General features: G+C 39.4%; 1 protein-coding gene across 1 annotated transcript in view; it reads right to left on the minus strand.

Moving 5' to 3' along the window:
* WWOX (WW domain containing oxidoreductase) overlaps positions 1-12,397 on the minus strand; it is a 1,243,673-nt gene extending 1,231,276 nt beyond the window's left edge. Inside the window, exon 1 of the mRNA XM_072636411.1 lies at positions 11,184-12,397. Within this exon, the coding sequence (XP_072492512.1) occupies positions 11,184-11,290 (107 nt within the window). The 5' untranslated portion in view covers positions 11,291-12,397. The remainder of the gene's footprint in view (positions 1-11,183) is intronic.
* Positions 12,398-12,770: the final 373 nt, after the last annotated feature.

Below are 12,770 nucleotides of genomic sequence, written 5' to 3' on the forward strand. Positions count from 1 at the left end.
AATCAATAGATTAGGTTGGGGGAAAAGTACTATTGATTAACTATTTGGGAGAAAAATATGAGTAAGGAGAAAGGGATCAGAAACTAGGGAGATATTTTTTCAAACTCATACACTGGGAAGAACAGTGGGTTTGGGGTCTGAGAAGCTAGAATCACCTCTTAGGTTTTCAATTGACTACTTAAGTTACTTCAGATAGTCAATCAATTAACAGATATTTATTAAATACCTACCATGTGCCAGTCATTGGGGATACAAATACAAAGAATGAAATATCTACTCCAATGAGATTATATTCTAATGAGGGAGACAAGTACATATAAAAACACATACAGCATAAATATGAAGCTAATAAATACAATTTTGTTGTTATGCAATCATTTCAATTGTGTCTGACTCATTATGACCCCAATTTGGGGTTTTCTAGGCAAAGATACTGTAATGGTTTGTCATTTTCTTCTCCGGTTCATTTTACAGATGAGAAAACATGGTAAACAGAGTTAAATGACTTGTCCAGGGTCACACATCTAATATGTGTCTGAGGCCAGAATTTAACTCAGAAAAATGAGTCTTCCTGACTCTAGGCCAAGCACTCTATCTGCTTTCCCACCTAGCTGACATTAATAAGCACAATTACAAAGTAGTTAAATACTATATAGTTAGGGATATTACTAAAAACTAGTAGTTGGGGGAATCATAAAAGATGATGGTGTATCCTAGAGGAAAAGAGGGGCTCTCTGAGGCAGAGGTAAGGAAGGAGTTCACTGTAGGCATAGAGGATATCTGTACAAAGGCATGGAAATGGAGTATGGAGTGTCCTACATAAAAAACAGAGAGAAGGCAGTCTAGTTGGATGACTGACTGTGGATGGGCTATAAAGTCCAATAAGCCTGGAAAGTTAGAATGGAGCTAAATTTGTTAGGCTTTAAAAGCTAAAAAGAATTTATATTTTATTCTAGAAACAAAAAGAAGCTACTAGAGTTAGTTAAGTAGGAGAATTGCATGGTCAGGCAGATCTGAACTTAAGAAAACTTAATTTGCACCATGATGTAAAATGAATGGACTGGAGTGGAAAAAGACATGAGGCAAGAAAAACAAATTAGGAGATTGCTGCAATAATCTAGCCAGGAGGAGTTTCGAACTTGAACTAGAGTGGTAGTGGTATGAGAGGAAAGAAGAGATAAGCTGTAAGAGATATTTTAAAGGTAGAAATAGAAAGATTTGGCAAATTACTAAATATGTGGGGTGAGGAAGAGAAGCAGTTCAGGACAAGGCTGAAGTATGGTGGTGCTTACAGCAGAAATAGGGAAGTGTGGAAGAGGGGAAGTTTTAGGAGGAAAGTTAATGAATTCAGTTGTAACATGTTAAGTTTGCAATATCTCTAGGACATCCAGTTAAAAACATCCAGTAGGAAATTGGTGATAAGACTAAAGCTAAGTGAAAAGACTGGAGTTGGATATAGACATCTGGGAGTTACCTGCACTGAGATAGTTTATAAATCAATGACGTCTGATAAAGGGACCAAGACAATAAATATAGAGAGATAAGAAGGTCTAGCACAGAATCTTAAGGAATCCCCATTTAAGTAAGAGGGATGTGGATTATGAGCCAGCAAAAGACTAAGAGGCAAACCAGAAGAGAGTAACATCACAAAAACCCAGAGTGAAGAAAGCATCCAGAAGAGGGCAGACAACAAATGCAACAGGGTGAGAGGCATTAGGACTGAAAAAAGATCATCAGATTTGGCAATTAAGAGATATTTGATGAAGTCAATAACCTAGTGATCAACAAAGTCAAAATCATAAATTATTCAAGAAAAAACTACCTATTTGATAAGAACTGCCGGGAAAACTGCTAAGTAGTCTGGCAGAAATTAAACTTAGTCCAGTATCTTATACCATACTCCACAATAAATCTAAAATGAAATAGGCGGCCTTAATATTAAAAATCATATCTTAAAACCCTTAGAAGAAAAGCAGGTCATATATACCTTTTACAACTAAAGTAGAATATGAATTTTCAACTATATAAGGATTAGAGACACTTGAAATTTAAAAGTGATCATTCTGGTTGCATGAAATTGGAAAGCTTTTGCACAAATAAAATTAATACATTTGTGATAAGAAGGGAAGCAGACTACTGGATAAAAATATATCAAAAATCTCAGATAAAGCTTTGACATTTAAAACATATAGACAACCAACAGAAATACATAAGACCAAATGCCATTCACCAATAGACAAATGATCAAAGGATATGAACAAAGTTGTCAAAAGAATTTCAAGTTATTAACAACTATTTGAAAGAATGCTCCAAAGCACTAAGAAGAGAAATATATATCAAAACAACCCTGAGGTTGACAAATTGAAAAAAGATGACAAAGGATAAAAATAGTCAGTGCTAAAGGGGTTATAGAAAGATACGAATGTTGTAAAGAACCATCCTGGCACCAAAGAAGAGATATGACACTTCTCCCAACTTCTTTGCAGGGGGTATTGGGGAGGAGTAGGTCCACAAGTGTTAAACACTGCATGTATTATGAGAATGGGGATTTTTTTGGCGGTATTGATAAATTTTGCTTATTTTTTTCTCTACTTTATTTTCTTTCTTTTAAAAGAATTCTATGTTATAGGGGATAGTTCTCTGGGTGGTGGTTGTCCTTCATGCTCTGAGAACAGGAGGCAGATATGGTAAAATTTAGGCAATGCAAAAATATAATAATAAAAATTTATTCTTTTAAAAAGAGCTTAATGAAGGCTGTAGAGAAAACATTTCAGTACAATAATGAAGTCAGAAGTCAGGTTCCAAAGAGTTGATAAGTCAGTGAGAAGAGAAGAAGTGGAAGCAGCAAGTCTAGACAACTTTTTCAAGGGCTATGTCCCAGAAAAGAATAAGACACCCAACCTCTCTGTGCCTCAATTTCCTCATCTGTAAAATAAGAGTTCCTTTAAGTAATCTCCAAGGTCAATGATTCTCTGATTCTGATAGGCTTATTTGAACTTTGTATCTATTAAACCTCCAATTTACTCCATTTGAATAGAACACTACCACAAGGTGAACTAAATGATGAGAAAGAACATTAAAACATGTGAACAGCAAGAACATCCATGGATATCAAGGGTGAAGCTGTACACTTAGAACCTCACACTTTATGAATACCAAGCAGCATCACAAAAAAATGAAGCTGACCATATGTTAATGGAGAGAAAACAGCTACTTAATGATTTAGAAGTCATACGAATGAACAATTGGTATACAGTCAGACCACTGAGTAATTGGGGCAAAAGTAAAAATCAATATCAAATTAGAAGAGATGATAAATACAAGATAACATGCATAACTTCAACAGCTTCATCCTGATCTAGTACGGTAAGCCATAGCCCTCCCCCCCAAAAAAGAAATGGATTACTGAAGAAAACAATGGAAAGCCAATAACTTTTTATTATCACCATTTCTTGCAAAATTTTCACAGATGAAGAATAATCACAACAAAAAGGAGGTTAGAAGAAAGAAACGTCCCTAGCCAGCAAACAGTTTATCTCCTTGGCAAGAAGAAAGAGATGCAAGCCAAGGACAGACTGGGTTTAGAATGTAATCTTCATTTATAAAACGTTAGAGATGTTGGTGAAAGAGTACAAAAAACATGAACCATAAATAGCAAAAATTAGTGGGGAAAAAAGATCTACAGAAAGCTTAGAATGAGGCCAGAAAGGAATTTCATCATCCCAAGATCACTCAAAGATAAAACAAGAAGACAACCAGCACAGAAAATAGGCTCGGTTTGTTAGCATTTCTGTAATAAACCATTTCTATCAACATTGACAAGAGAACACCCCACAACTGGAACCTAACAACATCCAGTCCCTAATGTGCTACACAAGGCACTTATGGAAATGAGACTGGGAAGAAAGACTAGACAGCAAAGAAATCTATTTGGGAGGTGGCACAATCTTTAAAACACTGAGGGATCATTTTACAAGATAACTAAGGAAAGAGGGAAATAGCCCCCACCAAAAAAGTAAAAAATGTCACAGATAATATTTTTACCCAAAATAAGGCAATCAAGACAACATTATGCCCACTTTCTCATCATTACAAAAATTTTTTCTAAGAATGACAACGGTATTTAAGGCTATCTGTGATGAAAATATAAGAAGGAAATTGGCAGGTTTACACAAGCAATTTTCTATAACAGAAAACATTTTTGCATTCACACAATTGACTGAAAAATACAAAAGATATAAAATGCTACAACAAAAAAAAGTATTTAAATCAATAGAATAAAAAACAACCTTAAAGGATCTCCTCTAACAAGGAACCTCTCCTGCATATGTTCATCACAGAAGATTCTTTAATAAATGCAACCAGAGATAATTAATGACTCTTTGTTATCATCAAGCAAAGCAAATAATAGATATATGAAGGTCAAAGGTGTTTACCATTGTCATGAAGGCTGTCCTATACAGGAATTATATAAAAGAGGGATTCTCTACAGATAGTGAGATCCTCTAGTTCAGGTGGTCTTAACCTTTTTTGTGTCATGAAAACTTGTGGACCCCTTCTCAGAATGTCTGTTTGTTTAATTCATAACTGAAGGAAATTATAAAGTCCAGTTCTTGGTTAGTAAAATTAAACATGTGATTTTTTTCCCATCCAAGTTCAGAGACTGAAATATGTCCCTTGCAGTCCATGGATCTCAGATTAAGAAACCTTCCTTACATGGACCCAAGACTCAGAACACTACAGTACTTTGCCAAAGATTACACAAGAGTTCAGCCTAATAATTCATTCAGGAAAACTAAATGAATAAAAAGTTCCTATTTTCCATCCAGTCTATGACCGCTAAGTTAGTGCATCAGTGCATATTATGCAAACAGGTATTGCAAATGGATAATGAGTTGAGCCCAAAACTAAAGAGGAAGAAAACAGATTGGAGAAAATGGCATAGTGCTTTCAATGATCTAAAGCTAATTCTTAGTCCCAAAATGCATCATTTTAACATAAATGTTCTCCCATTAATGCTATATGGTTGTGACTTCTGGAACATCCCATTCTCCAAAGAACTGAAGTCTAAATGACCCAAGTGTGTTGTCAGTTACAAGTGGAATGCAGCATTTTTCTAAAGAGCTCTAAAGAGCTAATAGGCAAGAAGTAGCATAAAATATACCACTGATATGCGTGAGCTAAAAGAAAGGTGAGCTGGTCACAGAATAAGAGTAAGGAATAAGAAACAAAAAGTTTAAATGCTACAATGGCACCCATGAAATGTAAAAAGCACTACAGGAAGAGCTCTACCACATTAGGTTAATCCTCCATGGAGGATCTATGAGGCATGGAGAAGAAAAACATGAGAAGGTATAAATGAGTTCCAACCTGAACCAAATCACAGATCCAATGAAGTATTCATGTCATTTGTTTTTAATAAAATTTTCACTAAATCATCACAAATTGTCTATAGATATGAAAAGTTCCTTTAAGTTTTCCCTAGTGTTAAGTTGGCATAATTTAAGATGATGTATAATGCTGACATTTCAATGTAACACACACTCTCCTAAGAAGCTTAGTAGTTCGCAGGTAATTTCACTAAACAATGACTTTTTTTCTGAAAATCTTGTCTTTTTTTTCCACTTAATTGTATTTTATTTTTTTCCAGTTACATGTAAAGACAGCTTTCAACATTCACTGTTATAAGATTTTGAGTTCCAAATTTTTTTTCTCCCTCCCTCCTTCCCCTCCCCAGTCCTCAAGATGGCAAGCAATCTCATAGCAGTGACTCTTAATAGAGCAAATGGCTAAATCATGCTGATATACTGATAACAGCACCAGATATAACATTTTATCATAGGAAATGAAAATACAAAGGTCACCATGAAAATAGTAGACCAGAGTCTCACAAGGAGTTGATAAATATTAATCAACCATAACCATTCATCATTAACGAGTACTAAGATATTAAGAAGTTTAAACACATACGCACGCACACACACACACACACACACACATATTTTAAATGGAAGGTAGTAGCCTGTTACTATGACGTAAAAGTTATTAAACTCGGAAAGGAGGGGGAGGCTCAAGGAAAACTGCCCTATTCTCTCTATTTCCTAACAAATATTCTACAAGAAAAAATATTCACAATTTTCTGCCTCTGCGTAGTTATTTTATTTCAAAATACAAAAATATTCAGCTTTCTACTTTAAAGGAGAAATAATTTATCTGACATGAATATGAGCTAAAATTACTTAATGTATTTGATTTAGTTTACCCTCAACCCATAGTTATTTCATTTGTTTTCTCTTCTGGCAAGCAAAGCTCTCTATCTATGCATGCTGTCATGTCAAAATTAAATTGCTAATTGAATACGAACCCCTATAAAATCAAACTATTAAAACCACAGCTAAGTAGACATAGCTTTCTTCCACTGTAAAATGGGAATAGTAATATAACCAACAAATGGGAAGGAGCAGCAGCACAGATACTCCAAAAACAACAGATAATTAAAATATAATTGTTTGTAGTTAGCTTTAGCCACCTTATATTTATTCTGGAAACAGATTTATCTACCTGTGGTTTTACTAGGCTATTATCAAAATTAATTTTCACACAACTAAAAACTTTAAGATTAGGAAAAAGTAGACCTCGGTCAGAAAATATATCCTGAATAATCTACAAAATGTTTTTTAATCTATAAATAGAAAAAAATTAATTTTTTAATGTTAAAAATTAAAATTATAATTATAAAAAAATCTAAAAAACCTAAATAGTTAAGATTTCAGCATCATTTTCTGAGATAAAACAATGTGCATAAATTATATCATCTCAATCTCACAATAACTATGTCACATAGTCAGTAAAAGTGCTATTACTCCCATTTTACAGATGGGCAAAATGTATTCCAATATATTAAATTATTATACAAAGTCACACATGTACTAAGCCTCCAAGCTAAACCTCTAATCCAGGTCATAGGATCATAGATCTAGAAACTGGAAGGAACCATCTAGTCCAATCTCCTTTTACATGTAGAAAAACTGAGGCCCTGGGAGACCAAGTGACCAAGTGAAATAACACTGGTAGTATCAGAGATCTGAACCCAGATCCTTCAACAAGAAAGCCAATGCACTTTCCTCCCTGCTGCCAGAAGGCTAGTATACTCAGAAAAAAGCTAAGGAACAGGGACCAGAAGCCCTGGGTTCAAGTCTTGACTTGGCCGCTTACTAGCATTGTGACCCAAGGTAAGTCACGTAACCTGACAATCTTTTTTCCTCTTCTGTAAAATGTAGATAATAATTTTTTGCATTACTTAATTTACAGAATTTTTCACAGTATCATCAATTCAGAAATGGAAATAATGTTAAAGATCATCTCATCCAATCTACTCATTTTTCACATGAGGAAATTCATCTGAAGTTTCAGAAGCAGTTAAGTGACTTGTCTAGGGTTACAGTTATTAAAAAGAGCTGAAACTGTAACATTAAATCTAGGGATTCTTTAACCTGAAATCTGTGAAGTTGCTTTTTTAAAAATATTTTTATAATAGTGTTTTAACATAATTGGTTTAAGTTGTAATCCTATGTATTTTCTTATGCATTTAAAAGCATTGTTCTGAGGTATCCACAGGCTTCTCCCAATTGACAAAGGAGTTCATGATACAAAAAAAAAGTTAAAAACCCCTGATGAGAGAAGCACTTTCTAAATAGTAACATACTACATAAATGTGAGTTATATTACTATTTATTATGGCAACTTCAATGTCATATATGTTCTAAGAGTTGCTAACTTCCTGCCTGATGCTGTACTGATAAATGAACATGACAAACTCATACATTAAGCCCAGCAGAAGAAAGCCTTCAAAAACACAAAATGTTTTGGGGGTATTTTTACTGAATGGTTTTGAAGATCAATAGATACTTAAAATCCGTAGAGCTTTGTTTACCTTTTCTCTATTTAGGATACAATGTTTCACTTCAGATATAAAAATGTTTGGGGAAAAGCTATGTTTGTATAAATACATTCTAATCATCTCTTTTCTGTCAACATGGTTTCACAAAAAAATCTTTACTTCAATTACTCTTTTGTTCTTTTTACAGCAAAAGCTGGGGTTCTCAAAATAATATGTTCTAAAGACAGAAAACAGCTATTCTATTTGATAGAATGAATGTAACCACTATGTGGCTACAAAGTGTTATCTGGGTTTCTTATTCCTTTATAAAAGTCTTTGACTAGTACTGTTCTCTCAAACTAACCAGTAGAAATTTAGAGAATTACTAGCTGATTTTTAAAATATAAGTCCTTTTTATTACTTTAAGGAAACAAATGGTGGTAACACGATGGGTACAATGGATTTAATGGATTTAAATCACTACCTGTGTAACCTTGGACAATTCACAATCTCTGTGCCCTTTTTCTTACCTGTAAAATGACAAGGTCAGACCAGATGACCTCTGCAAAACTCATTTTATGATCTCATGACTTTTTTAGGTTGAAAGACAGCATAGAGAGACCAGAAGAGAACCACATTCAAATCTCACCAATGACACTGACTTCATGATGTGAGCAAGTTGCCTCACTTTTGCTTACCTGCATGGGTAGACAAAGTTTCATCATCGGGGAGTTTCCTATTTCAGTTAAATTTCAGCTTGCATTCTTAGCCTTATGATTTTACATTAAAATAAGAGGGTAAAGGAACAGCTAGGTGATACAGAGGATAGAGTACTAGCCCTGAAGTCAGGAAAAAACTGACTTCAAATCCAACCTCATTCACTTACTAGCTGTGTGGCTTAACCCAAATGCCTCCCCCGCAAAAATTTTTTAATCACAAAAGGGTGACAAGTGAAACTCTAAGGACTAAGGGAACAGAATCCACAATGTTCTTCCAAGGTAAAATAATAGCATGAAAAATAGCACCAATTTAGTATTTAGGTTCATACTAAGAATTCCAAACCATAGAGTGAAAATATCGTTGTGAATAAGGAAAATAATTATACAAAGAATTCTCCCTAACCACTACTGGAAGGCACCCTCTGAGAAACCGGTAAAGATGGGGAGATGTCCCCTAGACATCTAGTCAGTACATCCAAAGCCAAGCAGCACAAAGGGCAGCCTGTTTCCTCATGGATTCCGGAAAAACAACCCTTCAGTCATCACATAAAGAGAAGAAATTCTTTCTAAGATTGGAACAGGCTACAACACTTGGAAAAGAAAGTTGCCCTTAGAAGGGGAAAATCTCTTTTCATACTGGTAAGAAGGTCCCCTTCCTCCTACACCAAACTGGGGATGGAAGACAAGATAGGTTCAAGGAAGTGGGGCAGTAAGCATTTATGGGATGCTATGGTTGTGTGAAAGCATCAGTGTGGAAAAGAAAAAGGACTAGGCAAGAAGTCAGAAAGATTGACTTAAGAGTCTTAGCTCTGCCATTTTCTAACCATGTGACCTTGGGGAAGTCATTTCCTCTCTCTGTGCTAAAAAAGGGGGTTGGATTAGATCCTTCTCTCCTAATGGTTGTATGATTCTATGGTGTTATGTGACAGTATGACAATGTGTGTGACACTTTGGCTGGCCTCATACACTCCTTTAAGGCCACTTCTAAATGATCTTTGTATCTCTTCCAAGAGTTTTACACAAAGTGCATAGAGCAGTGGGCCCGAGTTCAAGTATGGCCTCAGACACTTACTAGCTGAGTGACCCCGGACAAGTCACTTAACTACTCTATACCTCAGTTTCCTCATCACTAAAATGAGAATAATAAATGCTTGCAGTCTCAGCTCCGCAGAATTGTTGGGAGGCTCAAATTAGACAATTTATCAAAGTGGGATAGAAACGTGAATTAATTTCAGGGTGAAGGAATATGACAGCTGTGAGAATGCACATCACATAGAGTTGTGTCTAAGTCTGTATTTACAGGGGAAGGGAGGAAGTTTCTGTAGGTGAGCCCTGAATGAGAATGTATCAGTGACAGAGACGGTGTAAGCTGTATTACCAAATCACAGACTTGGAGAGGACTTTGTGCTATGCCTTAAGTATGTGTGTGCCTGTAAGAGCAGCTGCAGAGGTAGGTCCACAAGTGCGCGCAAGTGCACACACAGGTGTGTGCACATCTGAGTGACTGTAAGTGCACGGGTGCCTGGTCACAAGTGTGTGTATATCTGAGTGAATGTAAGTGCACGGGTGTCTGGGCACAGGTGTGTGCACATCTGAGTGAATGTTAAGTGTATGGGTGTCTGTGCACAAGTGTACATGTGAGTGAATGTAAGTGCACAGGTGCCTGGTCACAAGTGTACATCTGAGTGAATGTAAGTGCACGGGTGTCTGGGCACAGGTGTGTGTACATCTGAGTGAATGTAAGTGCATGGGTGCCTGTGCACAAGTGTACATCTGAGTGAAAGTAAGTGCACAGGTGCCTGCGTACAGATGTGTGTACACTGGAGTGAATGTAAGTGCACAGGTGCCTGGGCACAAGTGTGTGTACATCTGAGTGAATGTAAGTGCACGGGTGCCTGCGCACAGGTGTGTGTACACTGGAGTGAATGTAAGTGCACAGGTGCCTGGGCACAAGTGTGTGTACATCTGAGTGAATGTAAGTGCACGGGTGCCTGCGCACAGGTATGCGCACATCTGAGTGAATGTAAGTGCATGGGTACCTGTGCACAAGTGTACATCTGAGTGAATGTAAGTGCATGGGTGCCTGCGCACAGGTATGCGCACATCTGAGTGCATGTAAGTGCACCGGTGCCTGGGCACAAGTGTGTGTACACTGGAGTGAATGTAAGTGCACGGGTGCCTGCGCACAGGTATGCGCACATCTGAGTGAATGTAAGTGCATGGGTACCTGTGCACAAGTGTACATCTGAGTGAAGGTAAGTGCACCGGTGCCTGCGCACAGGTGTCTGGGCACATCTGAGCCAACGTAAGAGCAGCCGCGCAGGCATGGGCACGAGGGGCTCCTGGGCTCCCGCGCGCAGGGCTGTGTAAAGGTGGGAGGGGGAGAGAGCGTCAGTGCGCGGGGGGCAGGGGCTCCCGCGGCACGCGTGGGCCCAGGGGCACCGGCGTCCGGGGAGGGGGAGAGGCGGAGCGGGGCCGGGACAGACGGGGAGGGTGGGTCTGCAGGGGCAGGCGGACGGTGCGGCGCGAGGACCGGAGGGCTGAGGTCGGGCGGGGGCGGCAGCCCGGCCCCGCCAGCCCCTTACTTGGCGAAGTACACCCAGCCGTCCTTGGTGGTCCTCTCCTCCCAGCCCGGGGGCAGCTCGTCCTCACTGTCAGTGTCGTCCAGACCCGCGTAGCGCAACGCAGCCATGGTGGGGGAGAGCGCAGCGCCGCCTCGCCCGGGCACTGGAACACCAGCGGGCAAACCCCCCGCACGACGCTGGCTCGGCTCCGCTCGGCTCCGCTCGGCTCTGCTCGCCGGCGCGCCACCCGCCGCTCCCCTCACCCTCCTGCGCTCCCGCGCTCCGATCTCCCGGCTTCCCTCGGAGCCGGTCCACCCGCTTCGCGGCCAGTGGGCATGCGCAGCGCTGCGCCTCCGGTCCGGGCCCAGCGGAGCGACGTCGGGCTGTGGGGGGCGGCGAGTCAGGAAGAGGCCGGAGGAGGAGAGAGCGGCGAAAGAAGGACAGTAACCATACGGAATTACAAAGGAGATTTTATTTGCCCCATTCCACTCTCCCCTCTTCTACCTGGCTAAAACTCCTGAGGGCTACAACTAGAAGCTATTCTCGCAGAGGAGGAATTAGAACGAATACGTCACCACGATAGCGCGGTCCTGGCGCGTTGCTGCACGCCTGGCGCGAAGCGCCTGCTGGGAAATGTAGTTCCGGGCGCACCCCGAAGGGACGCTGGAGGCTGCCTCAGGCTTCCCACTTCCTCCCCCAAACTCACCAGTTCTTTAGAGTCCAGGCATGCGGAGCCTGCTGTGGGGAAGCCTTTTACAACCTACTCTTCAGCAGTATACTATGAACCCTTTATACTTTGGAGATCGGCAGAAGCTGCGTATCAGAGCCTGATTTAGCTTGTTGACTGTCCAGACTCGAAAAAATAATTTTAATTAAATTTAATATAAATTAATAAAATGTGTTAATAATGCAGATTAAACTTAAAAAGTGCGTTGTGAGTACATTTTTCCCCAGAGCTAATTGTTAAACACTTACCATTTATGCTGCTGAATGAATTCACTGAAAAGATGAGAAAACAAGTTCAAAAAGGGAAATGAAGTTGCCCAATTTACAAGAAAAATAAGTGTTAACTAGGAAACCTCGCCCTTCACTCACACATGTCCACTGTGCCCCAGTGCCCTCTTTGCCTCACCCCACCCCATCCTGCAGACTTCAAGGAAGAGACCCTCTTTTGGTACTCAGAATGGCAACTCATATTTATATAGTATGTTAAGGAATGCAGAAAGATAAAGTGTTTTCTACACATTCAACTCAAACAGTCAGCAAACGTTTATTAAGCCCTAGCTATGTACCAGGTACAAAGAAAAGGAAAAAAAGGTAACCAGCCCCAGAATTTAAGGAGCTCACATTTTAGCAAGAGATCTTGCGAACTGTGGGCATACAAAGGTCATCCTGAAAGTAATCCCAGAGGAAAGGTCCTGGCATCAAGAAGTTCTGGGACTCCCTCTTTCCAGAGCCTTGAGGATAACGGCTCTAGGATGCAAAAATTTGTTCTGGAAAGGGCAGAAGACCAGAACCACAGCGTTGCTCCAGAGGCAGAAGCATGCTGGGTCCTCAACAGTCCAGCAACAGTACTAGGAAAGATCTCTGCAGGAGGGGTAGGACGTG

The sequence above is a fragment of the Notamacropus eugenii genome, chromosome 1 (genome assembly GCF_028372415.1).
Source record: "Notamacropus eugenii isolate mMacEug1 chromosome 1, mMacEug1.pri_v2, whole genome shotgun sequence".
In the NCBI taxonomy this organism is placed as follows: domain Eukaryota; kingdom Metazoa; phylum Chordata; class Mammalia; order Diprotodontia; family Macropodidae; genus Notamacropus; species Notamacropus eugenii.